At 38.8% G+C, this 14,200-nt stretch overlaps 1 protein-coding gene across 1 annotated transcript; it reads right to left on the reverse strand.

The window, feature by feature from the left end:
* Nucleotides 1-2,316: 2,316 nt before the first annotated feature.
* eny2 (ENY2 transcription and export complex 2 subunit) lies at nt 2,317-4,322 on the reverse strand. Its single transcript, XM_072678842.1, has 5 exons — nt 4,234-4,322; nt 3,718-3,793; nt 3,553-3,623; nt 2,666-2,740; nt 2,317-2,553 (listed from the first exon to the last, which is right to left on the reverse strand). Exons 2-5 carry the CDS (start codon nt 3,783-3,785, stop codon nt 2,480-2,482), a joined length of 288 nt encoding a protein of 95 aa, XP_072534943.1. The 5' UTR covers nt 3,786-3,793; nt 4,234-4,322; the 3' UTR covers nt 2,317-2,479.
* Between the last annotated feature and the right edge of the window lie 9,878 nt (nt 4,323-14,200).

The raw sequence follows: 14,200 nt of genomic DNA on the forward strand, positions 1-14,200 counted from the left end.
AGGATGCTGTTGCCTGAATATATATTGGGTTCTCAGTCCAGCAACACACACTAACACACCACCATCATGTCAGTGTTACTGCAGTGCTGAAAATGACAATGCAGAGAATCTCAGGGACTATAGTCTGTTATTATAAAGCTACAAAATAATCAGTTGATTATAAGGCTCCCTTATAGGTACTGGAGCGGACATACAATAAGAGTAGAAACAAAAAGGTGGTGTTAATGTAATAGCTAATTGGGGTGCATCCATCTCTCTCGCTATATATATATATATATATACATACAGTCATGCCCGAAAGTATTCATACCCCTGGCAAAGTTTGACTTAAATTTACTTTTATTTAACCAGAAGTTATATTTTTGCCTTGAAACGACACAGGCATCTCCCAGGAGATAACACGATGATGTACAAGAGGCATCATTGTGGGGAAAAAGTATTTCTCAGCTTTTATACACATTTGAACAAAAAGTGGCATGTCCAAAATTATTCATACCCTTTCAAAACTGTCACAGTATATGGGAAAATCCAAAGTTCTATACCATTCCAAATAGTCCAAGCTGTTTTAAAGCATCCTAATTACCCTGATTCATTGGGAACAGCTGTTTTAATCAACTCAACAGGAGAAAAACAGCAGCTCTCTGCAGTTGGTTTGTGGACAGTCATGGCTAAGACAAAGGAGCTCACTAAGGACCTGTGGCTGTGCATTGTGGCCGCTCACAAGTCAGGAAAGGGCTATAAAGCCATATCAAAATGTTTTCAAGTTCCAGTGGCTACAGTGCAAAGTATTATTAAAAAATACAAGAAGTTCCGCACTGTGGAAAATCTCAGAAGATGTGGTCGGAAGCCAAAAGTGACACCTGTGCTGGCCAGGAGAATAGTGAGAGAGGTGAAGAAAAATCCAAGGATCACCACCAAGGCCATTCTGGTGAATCTGGACTCTGCTGAATCTCAAGGCAGACAGTTCAACGGACACTGCACACTGCTGGGTTCCACGGACGCAGGCCAAGGAGGACACCACTTCTCCAGAAAAGGCACACAAAAGCCCACTTGACCTTTGCAAATGCTCATCTGGACAAAGAAGAAGACTTCTGGTGTTCTGTTTTATGGTCAGATGAAACAAAAATTGAATTGTTTGGCCACAATGATGTGTGCACCATTTGGCGTAAAAAAGGAGAAGCCTTCAACCCTAAGAACACCATCCCCACTGTCAAACATGGTGGTGGGAACCTAATGTTTTGGGGGTGTTTTTCAGCCAATGGACTAGGGAACTTGATCGCAGTAAATGGCACCATGAAAAAAGAGCAATACATCAAGATCAGGCAGTCTGCAGAGAAACTTGGCCTTGGGAACCGGTGGACATTTCAGCACGACAACGACCCAAAACACACAGCCAAAGTGGTGAAGAAATGGTTAGCAGACAAAAACATTAATGTTTTGCAGTGGCCCAGCCAGAGTCCTGACTTGAATCCAATTGAGAATCTGTGGAGGGAGCTAAAGATCAGGGTGATGGCAAGGAGACCCTCGAACCTCAAAGAGTTGGAGCTCATCACTAAAGATGAATGGGCAAAAATACCAGTGTAGACATGCAAAAAGCTGGTCAGCAATTACAGGAAGCGTTTGATTGCTGTAATAGCCAATAAAGGCTTTTCTATTAATTATTGAGAAGGGTATGAATAATTTTGGACATGCCACTTTTTGTTCAAATGTGTATAAAAGCTGAGAAATATTTTTTCCCACAATGATGCCTCTTGTACATCATCGTGTTATCTCCTGGGAGATGCCTGTGTCATTTCCAGGCAAAAATATAATTTCTGGTTAAATAAAAGTAAATTTAAGTCAAACTTTGACAGGGGTATGAATACTTTCGGGCATGACTGTATATATCTACAAAGACAATCAAGTGCAATAATGTAATATAATAATCAGGAGCCTGCATTTGCTTTAAAAAAAGAATGGCATCTTGACAAATGAGAAAGCTGGTACGTATAGAGTAAAGTTAGCCAAATAAACTAGTCGTATCCCTTTAACCTAATCTGAAGCTTTGGAGTTATGAAATTGTGCATTTGTACCATTTAAGATATACTCTCAGTCGATTACATATTTTCACACACAGTTCATCACAAAGTTCATCCGGAGTTTGCCTTATTGTTCTACTGCAGAATGAAGGAGAAAAAAAAAAAAAAAAGTTAGGAGACGCAAGTCTAATATCTGATCTGGCATAATGAATTTTGCTTACACTTTTCCACTCGTTTCAAATCTCTGAATGTGACCAACAGAAAAGTAGCTCCACTCAGAAGAAAGCTGTTCACAGTGTTATGTACAAACATGAGCAAACTTTATTGGTGCAACAATCATTTAACTGATTTGCTTTCTTCACCACAAACATGACAATACACACTTAGTTTTAAAAAAGTCCAACAGTTTCACAGCTAACATTGTGGCATTTGAATTGGCTTACAGTCATATTTCCAGCAACTCATGTAGAATGCTGGGCTAGAAAAGCTCTTATTCTCTGCAGAAGCTCCTTCTTCACACTGTCAGGCACCAGTGCTATGTAAAGAGAAAACATGATTTGCACCTTCTTTATTATTTTTATCCATACATGCATATTCATTCTTGATAAATGTGTAGGTTAATAGAGAATGGAAAAGAGGAAGCATACCTCTCCCTTTTGGGGTGACTCCAGCAACCAAGTCCTCTACTGTAACATTCTCAATCCCCTTTTCCTTGATGACCTCTACAAAATCAAAATTGCTTTGAGCATCTCAGCATTAATATGCTGCAGCGTGGATCATCTAAAACATTTGACTTTAGTGACCATTCATAAGGTGCATGTATTTGTCACTGTACAGTGTGCACTGTACAGCAAAATATGTCCTCCGCATTTAACCCATCTGTGGTAGTGAACACACATGCACTAGTGATCTAGGGGCAGTGAGTACACACACACCCAGAGCGGTGGGCAGCCAACTCCAGCATCCGGGGAGCAGAGAGGGTAAAGGGCCTTGCTCAAGGGCCCAACAGTGGCAGGGAATCGAACCCACAACCCTGTTTTCGATAGCCAGACGCTCTAACCGCTGAGCCACCACTGCCACTGAGCCTTAGACACGCCTTATAATGGGAGCAATTTAGAGCTCTTTGACCTGAGAGCTCCAAAAGTAATGGTCACAATGGTCATGCATTCAAATCCTCCCTGGAAGTACCTACATACTTTTGATTTGACAACTTATTTGCCATTACTGAAAAATAGTCAGCATTAGGTATGAAACCTTTTCCACACATTAAAATGCAACACCAGCCTAGATTCATATTCGCCTTGTCGCGATAGCCTACAGTGCTCATGTGTTTCTGCTGACTATCCAGCAGCAGCCAGCAAAGTGTATATACACCCCAAATCAGAGTTCATAATTCATCAAAATTCATAATAGGTCTCCCCATTTGTAAATACGACTTTATAATGTCGTCCATGTGCACTGACTTTGTAAATAAGGTATTGCTGACACGACTTTAAGGCAGCTTAAATGCTTGGCAGTACTTCTCTGATCTTACCTTTGCAATGTGCTTTTAACTGATCTCTCCAACCACACTCGATGAGTTTAGCTCTGAGCAACTCCTTTAACCTGTAACATGAACAACAGAGAAGAGTCATTAGATCAGTAAATCTCTCTTGTCCAATTAGTTACTAAACCGAAAACTCAAGAGTTGAAAACTTACCTCTCCCGCTCACCCATCTCAATTAACTTCTGGTTGATTGCAGCCCTCATTTGTAACTCTTTACTCATCACTTAACCTGGTAAGAGAGATCTTCAGTTAACATGCAGGAGCACAAACAGTAGCGAACTTAGCATGCTAGCCAAAGCGATGCTACCATCTAAAATGAGATTTTCTTCATTTAATAGCCACTACAGGAGGTAATCAAACGATACGAGAACGAACATAAATATAACAGTTATCTCGTGGCGTGTTACAGGTTATTATTAAGTTAAACGTCGGCTTTATGCTTGATATGGAGGAATGTCGCTAAATGCTACACAACAACAGTCAGATTAGGGTGACTAGCCAAGTAGCTAAGCTGGCGGTAGCTATCGCCGTTTGCCCGTTGTTGTTTTGCCAGTTAGGTTCCCCACGTTAAAGAGAACACACGAATCCATACCAAACGTAACCCGTACACCACTGGTAACACCCTAACATAGCAAACTGTCTCAGAGAAACGGTATAAAGAACATGTACCAAACACTGTTGCAGAAATTAGCATAATGTTTCATGAACAGCTTCAGAGGATCTTCTGCCCAACTCTCCCACCTCCTATTGCTTCCCCTAGGAAACACATACAGACAGATCGTTCCTCTCTTTTTTTATACTAACACTAAAACAAGGAAGGTAACTGTCTGAAAACAGACATTTGCTATTTATTAACTTTTCGGTGCAAAGACTTATTTATGTAACAAAATGTGGAGTTTCAATATTCGCAAATGCAGTTTAAATATAGCATTATATAATATAATAATATATTATATGTTATTAGTATATATATACTATACTATATATACTATATATATAACATATATTATGTTATTAGTATATATATATATATATATATATATATATATATATATATATATATATATATATATATATATAGTAGCTAGGCGTTACAGCGGTTGTGCGGTTTAGCGACCGCATACGAGCGGCCCAACCTTCCCGAACTTCCCACTGACTAGTTTAGTATTTGCTTGTTTCCTTTCTTGAAATTAATACTGTACTATTTGAGTTCTCGTGTGAATATAATGTAAAATGGATACACTAAATTGCTGTTTTACCACAGGATGGCAGTATTGCTTCAGCTAGCACAAACGGGCAACGTTTCCTTACTACAGCGCCCCCCCCTCCCTCCCTCCCTCCTCCTCCTCCTCCTCCTCCTCCTCCTCCTCCAGTCTTCCTGCAGGTTCCAACTCAGATCTCAAATCTAACACCTTATTCAGCCACTCAAGGACTCCTGAAGGCAGTAATTACTTGGATCAGATGGAATGATTTAGGGTTGGTTCCAGAATCAGTGTTGGTGACCACTTGTTTAGTATATAGTGTGTTGTCTTTCAAATATTATTTTATTTTCTCTTATGAGGATTTTAGACTGCTAGTTAAAAATCTGATATGATAAGTGTATAATAAGTCAATAATAAGTGACTACTTGATGCATGGAATTGGGTTAACATTGAAATGAGAAAGGTTCCCCTCTAGCCTTTAAACATCTCCATGCTGTCTGTATTTTTAGTGTTGCTGGCACACCTGAGCCAGTCTGCCGGCTTCCTGCAAACACTGAATCCCAAGTTCAGGCATGTTTAAAGCGGAAATAGTGCAAATAAAGCCAAGCATTTTCTGGATTCTCTTGGGAACCACAGAAATACTCAGTGCTGTCACTGAGCTGTCACATACTATTTTACTTATTGATCAAGTCAACTTTATTTTACTTTTCTAAATCAAAGTTACAATATTATAAAAAAAATCGAACAGCATAAGACACATTAAACTGAATTTGTGATCATAACCTGGTAACCTCTCAAAAAAAATAAGTTGTCACTGTATTTAATGACTAGCCTGATGTTCCACTGAGCTTGTACTATCTGTACTATCTGTGTTTTTTAAGTCTGGAAAAGTGAGGTAAGACTATTTTTAGATGCTTATTATGTCTGATTCGAATGACAGGTTGAACTGCTCAACAGTTAAATTATGAACTTCACTGATTTCCTGCATTTCTGCACCGGCGATTGCCTTGCTTTAATTGCCGTACCAAAACTGAGCTTGAAATAATTCACATTCTGTGCATCAATGAAGTAAAACCATTTAATATTGGGTCAGAATGCCTGAGAAGTTTGAAGCAGACAGCACTAAATTTGACAGCGTGTCATTTCAGAACATCTCTTATAAAAATTCATGAACATAGAAGAACTCAGTTCAGAATTCAGGATCTGATCTGGAATGTGGAATCTGAGTCACTGGAAAACATGGCTTCCTAAAAGTGCAATTGGCGGTTGACCTGATCTCTTTAGATTAAGGGTCTCCATCTGAAGAGGTCCAGATACCAAGAAAATTGACCCTCACCAGCCAAGGAAATGTGGAAACAACTTGTTAGGTGAGATTTGGAGGCTTTGAAGTTTATTTTCTTTTACTTCCTGCGCTTGATTAACCAGCATGCCACGATCTAGTATTATTTCTAAAGACTGTGGTAGCAGAGAAACACTATACCCTCTACAGTGCCACCAGTCTACATACTACATATACTGTACAAATGAGTTTTGGAAAAACGGTCTGCTGCCTCAGCATAAACCGCAGTTCATTGTTTTCACTATACAATTCAGAAAGGGCCAAGGGAGAGCCCATCAAATTGCACAACTGTTTGTCCATGGTTTGTCTTTCTATTAAATGTTTTCCTTGTTTTAAAGCAGCAGTATGTGAGAATTGGTATTTCTTGCCTCTGCGCTACAGACAGAACCTAGTAAAAGCTTAATATATTAATGTACAGGTAAAATACCCAAACTAAAGTAGTCCCAATATAAGCTATTTATATTTATTCATGTACACCTCCAATCCCACAACAACCAAAGCTCAGCTTGTGATAGCAGTTATCTCCCTCTAGCAGCCATCTTAGCTTCTGCTTTTAATAGGTTGGTTCCTCATCTAATTACTACAGCCATAACTCTCATTAGTCAGTTGTTTACCACCTGATGAAGACTGGTGAGCAGAGGCATGCTCAGTTTCATAACATTCTGCACAGTCTTGCTGTTCTGGGTTGAATGACATTTCGTCGAACCGATGGGCAGCACTCAGGAGCCAGAGACAGATCACACAAGGGATTCTAGTAAAATTCTCTACAAATGCAGCTGTTGCAACATGGTGTACACAAGTGTTTAAAGGACCACCTTCTCCGTTTAAGTGTACATTTTGGTACGCTTTGTCGGGACTAAACATAGATATTACTTTGGAGGGAGACGAAGTGCATGCTTGCAACACGCCCACACAAAGAAAAGCAAATAACGATAATACATGTCCACCACAAGCACCTCAATGAATCTGAGAAAGTGAGCACAGTTCAGGAATGGAACACAAATTACCAAAATTATATCCTTCCACATGAAAAGACCCTACAGAAAAATTGACCAGACCTGCTGAATCTGGTTCGTTTCACACAAAAGGCCCATAGACAACGTAGAACTGGCCAAATTAGGACTTTCTGAAAGGCCTTTACAAAAAGCTGTAGAGCTTTTTAAAACACTAAAGACAAAGCAAAGTGAGTCCACGCAATGCTGTAGCAACACTCAAAGGCTCAAACAGATGTTTACTTTAATTGTCCAGAACAAAAGCATCAAAATTTCATATTTAATATTGCAACACAAATGTTATTTGCATTGGTTACACATTAGTATGCCATGATGCACTGGTACAGCCTACCAAGGCTATATGCTCTGATGCTCTGTGTGTGCCCGACTACTGAAGTGGAGCTTATATATACTGGAGCTAGCAAAGTCTCTCCTACCTTGGCTGCACTTGTATGCGATGTATGAAATGACCATGCATTATGCTGATGAATGATTTATTTATTTAATATTTGTTTATTTATTTGTCCCACTTTGAGCCACTGCTCAAAAAGCTCCTATGTGAAGCTAATTAGAACCTAATTCAGGTTACCAATAATACAGGAAAATCTCACTGCACTGGAAATTATTTGTACAAATCTTAAGGAGGAAGATAATTTGAATTGCATGTTGCACAGCTTAGTTTGTTTTATATTATATTTATTTATTTAATATTATCTATGAGGATGTTGTTTGCTATCCTGCTTACCACACCAATATTGCAACCTCTGAAACATGACAATTTTATTAAGGCCAATGTGTCTAATAAGTAAAGATGTTAAAAGCAGGAACAGAATCAGTTGATTTCTGTGTAAAAAGCAGTTCAAAAGTAAAGCATATGTCTTATTAAGTAGCTACCTTGCTAGGTGAACTACAGTAAAATGCATCTCAAGGCATGACTGGAAAAGTAGCAAGCAGTAAATTTCAACTGCTGTGTAGCTTTTGGCCTGCCAACAAAAGTGTTGGTTCCAATGTAGTGAGTGTAATATTGCCACAGTGACTCTCTTGAGTTCTGCCTCAGCTTGGACAAGGCTTCTGTACTTTGCTGGTCTACTGTTACTGATCAGCAGATACTGCACACGGGTGGACCATGTGCTTTGGCAAAGCTCTGCCCAACACCTCCGACAAGTGGTGCAGAGCACCACTGTGGACCAGGTAACCTCTATAGTGAACACCTTCTGTCACCTAATACAGTCCATGCCATAAAGCTTTGCTAGTGCAGGGGCGGGCTATTCCGGTCCTGGAGGGCCAAATTCCTGCAAAGTTTTGTGCTTGTCCTGCTCAAGCACACCTGATTCAACTCATCTGTTAATTGCGAGGTTTAGTATGCCTGTAAGAGCTGGGGAAATCAGTAAACTGTGCTGGACTCATAAAATAATATTATTTATATAATTGTGTATATTGCTGTATAGAGTTTACAGTGCTGTTTAAAAGTTTGCAAACGTTTGCTCTTAGTCATATTGGTTTGGGAAAAAATGGCACTTGTTTTGTGGTGCTATATTTTATAATAAGAAAAACTGATTTAATGTCATGGTGTAATCTAGGAACGTATTCTTTGACAATTTATGGGCTGGAAATGCTATTTGCATAAGTATTTTACACAGAAGAAAGCTATTGCACCTTTGATGAGATTGTAAATCTGAAATACAGCTGTTAAAATGAAGACAAAATAGCATTTTAAGGAAATTAGACATAGTTACAAGCATTCACAAGACACGGAAAGGCTACACTAAATTTTTGGATCAATTGTGAGAAAATGGAAGCTACATCATATCACCCAGACACTGCCTAGACAAGGCCAACTTTCAAAACTCATCAGAACGAAAAAGGGGACTTGTGATGCAAGTGACAGAGAGGCCAACAAACACTTTGAAGAAGCTACAAAGTTCACTGACTCAGACTAGATTAAGGATACACCAGTTAATAATGTCAAGAACTGGCCTGTTTCACGGTGTAGAGATGCTTTTTTCTCAGCAGGGACTAAGCAATTTGTTAAAACTGAAGAATAAGTGAGTAGTGCAAAAATCTACTTAAAACTAAATCTAAAAGCTGAAAACTTTAGCTATTCTTAGCACTGGCATGGTCATGGAACCTGTACTGGGTACTGAATCAGTGATCCTCTGATCATAGTGACAGCACCTTAATCTGCTGTGAATTTTTGAGTTTGTAATGAACCCAAGCACCAGCCTAAACAACACAGTGGTCGAACAATAGAACAAAGTCAGGCCCAGAGTGGTCTAGTGGAACATGGCACTGTCACCATGACTGATGGTTGCTGGTTCAAATGCCAGCCATGCTGCTAGACAGCGTCAGCCAGGGCCCTGGGAGAGCACAATAGGCCTTACTCTCTCCAGCTCACTTTCTTCCCACATTACTCCAGTGAACTGCTGGTTGGCACTGGAGTCTGCTGCCAGTGTCAGGAGCATTGCAAATGACCGGGGGAGAATATCTATGGGTTGGATTATTGGTAATATAAATTGGGGAGAAAATGGGAAAAAATCAGAAATAAAACGGCTCTAAATCCAACTGAGAATCTGTGGAACTGTTTACAAATTGAGGTTGTCCAACCTACCTGAACAACCTGGAACAAATATGCCACAATGCAACAGAGTGGAAAGCTGGTAGTCTAAGTTTAATAGCAGCGGAATGTAGTCCTACCAAGTGCTAATCTAAGGGGTTGAATTTAGGCATGCAGCATTTTTAGTTTGTCCTTTTTTAAAACTTTGATACATTGGCTGTTTGGGTGGTGGATGGTTCGGTGATCAAAAATAGGAAGTTGCTTAGGGCCCCAGATGTTCAGAAATGACCCTGACCTTAACAATGAAAAGCATTACTTTTTTTTTTTTTTTAACAAAAAATAAAGTGTAACAGAGGCCAAGCAACAAATATGCAGATTTAATAAAGGTGTCTAAAATGTATTTATTGTTTTTTTATTAAGCTGTTAGAAAGATTTAAGTTTTAGAGGTTAGATAAGCCATTAATGCATTCTGTGCTGGGCACTTTCAGGGAGATGCTCCTGGTGGAGGTTGTGTTTATAGTGTGGAACATGGTGAGTCACACACTGTCTCTCCCACACAGCCTGACGCCTGAATCAACCTGCCACTTACAGCTGCTGAAGCACTAATGGGAGCTTCACTGGTGCCATTTGAAATGAATTTGGCATGCGTCTCTGTTTTAGAATCAAGGCAGCACAATAAAAGATGCTAAAGAAAATGGCAATCTCCCAGCCACCTGCTTCCTCTGTACCATAAATGAATTAGTAGAGAACACTGCACAAATCCAGCTTTATATTTAATACCAAATGAAGGGTTATTCGATTAAAATATACGCTATTAAGACACAAACTGTAGTCTATTCCAACTAGTGAATGCACTGTCTGTGAGTAGTGCACAATAGTAAGATTACTTGCTCTTTGTTTTTGTTTTCTGGTGAAGATTGAAGGAGGTAATGAAGGGCTCAGGTGGGAACACTGAGGTGTGGTGACTGAATCTTTCTCATCAGCTTCACTCCTTTGCTCTGATGTTTCTGTTATTGATCGGGTCAGTCAGCAGAAGGGACATCTCCTTGCTATGTTATGCTTAGCTTAGTCCTGAGGCCTGGCAACATTATTTATTTATTTATTTATTTTTGCTTGTTGTGTGACCTTTAAAAATTACGAGAGATGCCTGTACCGCTGAGCACCGCTGAGTCTTCTTGGACAGCTACTATCTGCTTTGGAATCATGGCTATGCACGAGTCCTGAATTTGAAATGAAGGCTGATGTTTGTGGTTATTGAAATGATACAGCTAGATTTTGCCAGAGATGATGATGAGAGCTTATGGAAGCAGCCCTCTCTCGCCCCACATGGGCTTACAGTAATAAGATTTGTCTGAGATTATTAGCTGTTGGTAGTGGCAGGCCAGGGTTTCTAGATCTCTAATTTGCCTCAGAATATTGATGTCCTCACACAGTGTATGAATCTGCACTCTCAGATTCTGTCCTTTGTGGAAGCACTGAAAGGACATCATACTGTGCTGGTCATTTGAAATTGCTATCTTTCTTCTTTCTGTTATTTACGGCTCCCAGAAGCTCAGTGCTCAAGGGCGTTTTTCCGCTCAGGTGTTTTCCCACAGCACCAGTCCTGAAAGCCTGGTTTTCATTGCAACTGCATTATTTCCAAACATCAGTAGTTGATTATGTGTATGGTTAGTATGTTTGCATATCGATATTTGTTTCATATTTATAACCACTTTAGTGAAGAGAGAAGTTGTAGTGATCTTGTGATCATGTCTGCCTTATGCTTTGTTCATTTTCTTTCACACACACCATATGGCTGACATTTAAAAAACACACACATAAGGCACCATTTTCAGGAAATTACAATATCCATGTAACACATTTACATTTAAACACAAGCTCAATCTCCCTGTTTTCCTCTCTAATAGAACACAGGCAACCACAGTCTTGAAGCAATAAAGATGTGCTGGTGTTGGTGGTATTGACTGTGCCACTGGCAAAGCACAGGGCACAGTTGTCAATTAGAGAGTGCATTAAAGCCTGACATTTATTTTCAAACTGGCATTGCTCACCCTCCCTAAAACACAACTCTCAACTGTTTATTTTTTTGACAAATGTTTTAAAGCTCCAAAACACAGAACAAAGTCATACAGAGATGGCCTTATCCCCATAGCCATCACACACAAATTAATATGTTGTTGTCCATTGTCTGTAATGTTTGTTGATGGATGCTGACTTGCCTACTGTAAATAACATTTTCCTATGGGTACAGATACAGTAACCTAATCTAATATAACCTTGAACCTACCTGTTCATGTCTACCTCTCTTACAGCCAACCCAAAAGTACACTAAGAGTGAACCTAGTTCATAGTTCTACAGCTACTGTTGCTAAGTTTACATCCCATCAGTAAAATGAGAAATTGGGGCACATAATTAACTCCATTAATCACATTGGACTGCTACCAATGACTTTCCAGTTTAAAATAGCATGCTACGGAGCTGCCATCATCCTCACTGTAAGCTTTCACACTCACAAAATAAAGCTCATTTAAAATTAGCACACATTACATTTAGCCAGTTTGACAAAAATGAGTTATACCCTAGAATTTACTCATTCAGCTCAGGCCATTTTTGCCCCAGGCTTGTCAGTTAAATCATGAATGGATAATACCGCTCATTTTCAGTTTTTTGAGTGATTAAAATCAGTCCTCTCAAACACTGAGCTGCTTTGCTGTGATGTGATTTAAAGCTCCTGTGAAAGTCAGCATTAGACCCACTGCTGATATCACATTTGAAATTCAGCTTCTTATGATGCTTATTCTCCAGGGAGGTATAAGGTTTGACCAAGTCGTTTGGTTTGAATTGCAGATATCCTTTAGGTGAGTTTACTCTCATGCTGGTATTTATTCAGTAACTTGGAGAGAAATTGCTGAAACCTGCAGACAATCTTTTATCACTGCAACAACATCTATACATACATTGTGTTCATGAGTGCAATCTGAGATAATCCTAATGCAGTATTTGTATAGAATTTGCAGTGTCTTGCTGTAGTTGTGGAAGAAATAGTATCGCATACAAAACTCTGAACTGATTATTTGATATATCTTAGTTCATGGTTTTTGTGTTAAGCTGTCTGAGGATTAGAAGAGTTTAGGTACTGTGCAGCCAGTAGCAGTCTGTTTTACCAGCACAAACAATGACCTTGCAATGAAATTTGTACAGTACACTTAAAAATAAAGGTGCTACAAAAGGTTATTTTAAATTATACAGCAGAAGAACTGCTACTGATTCCATTAAGAACCATTTCTGTTAAAAAGATTTGCGGTTTAAAGAAGTGGATGTACTGATTTTTAACCAATTTAAATATTAATTACACTCATCTTTTATAAAAATGGCTCTGTGGAACCAAAAAACCTTTGTTACATCTTTATTTTTATGAGTGCATTTCAGTCCACACTGCTCAGTTCTAAAATGACAGTCTTCACTTTGAACACCTCTGGGCTTAAGTTACAGGTTGCAGAGCATCTGCTTTGTGGAACACCCTAAAATAAAAACAAATGGACAACTGCTTATATTTTACATTTCTTTATCTTCCATATTGTCCACGGTGAAACAGTATTCAAATCCTTGGCATTGAACTTTGGACTGTTAGGTTAATCGAAACTGTAACCCCACATATCGAAACATCACATAACAGGTAATTCAGTTTTACAGAATAGCACAGTTGGGAGTATTAATACAGAATAATTCAGTAACCTAAAGAAAGAAAGTAAAGTTCTGAAGCCCAGTAGTGTTTACATATAAGCAATATGACTACAGGTTCATTTTCTGTGTTGTGTAATGTGATGCGATGCTTTGATTTCTTGATGCATCCCATAAAAAGGGATTTCCTTCAAAATGATGCATCACCAGATGTAAAGTTCATGTAAATAGAGTGGCTTAGAAATGTAGAGCTGTAGTAGGAAATCTTTTTTCTTTTTTTTTCCATTTTTCATCAGTGCACATTGTCCATCCAGAGGGTGTGTGTGTGCATGTGTTAGTGCCTGAATGAGAGAGTAAGTGAATGACGTCAAGGGCTAGTAAACAAATGCTGTTTGAGGCTTCAAAGAAACCCATATTTACAATCCTCCTGCTTATTCCCTCATCAGTGGCTTTTCATTCAGTTCAGTATGAGAAGGGAGTTGTTGCACTCCGCTCGTTCTCCGTCTCACACGGAGTAGTATGCTTGTTTTTTTTTTTTTTGTTTTTTTGTTTTTTTTTAATTGCACTCTTCATTTATTTGATCCCCAAAAACTTAGCATAATTTCAGATTTATGAAACAGCAGCATTGAGCACTTTTATAATTTTATTGTCGCTGTATGTGTTATATATGTTGCTAATATGTTATAGCTCAAAAATGGATACTTGAATTTTGTATTTCTGCTTAAAACATGCAAACATCTTCATAATTTATTTTTTGGTGATGCAAAGAACGGTACTTTTAATATTTTCAAAAAAAAAAACATAATCTACAAAAATCTACCCCTTTTGAGGGTTGGCCATGTCAGTCCAATTCTGCATAGTTTTTTC

This window comes from Salminus brasiliensis, chromosome 5 (genome assembly GCF_030463535.1).
Source record: "Salminus brasiliensis chromosome 5, fSalBra1.hap2, whole genome shotgun sequence".
NCBI lineage: Eukaryota > Metazoa > Chordata > Actinopteri > Characiformes > Bryconidae > Salminus > Salminus brasiliensis.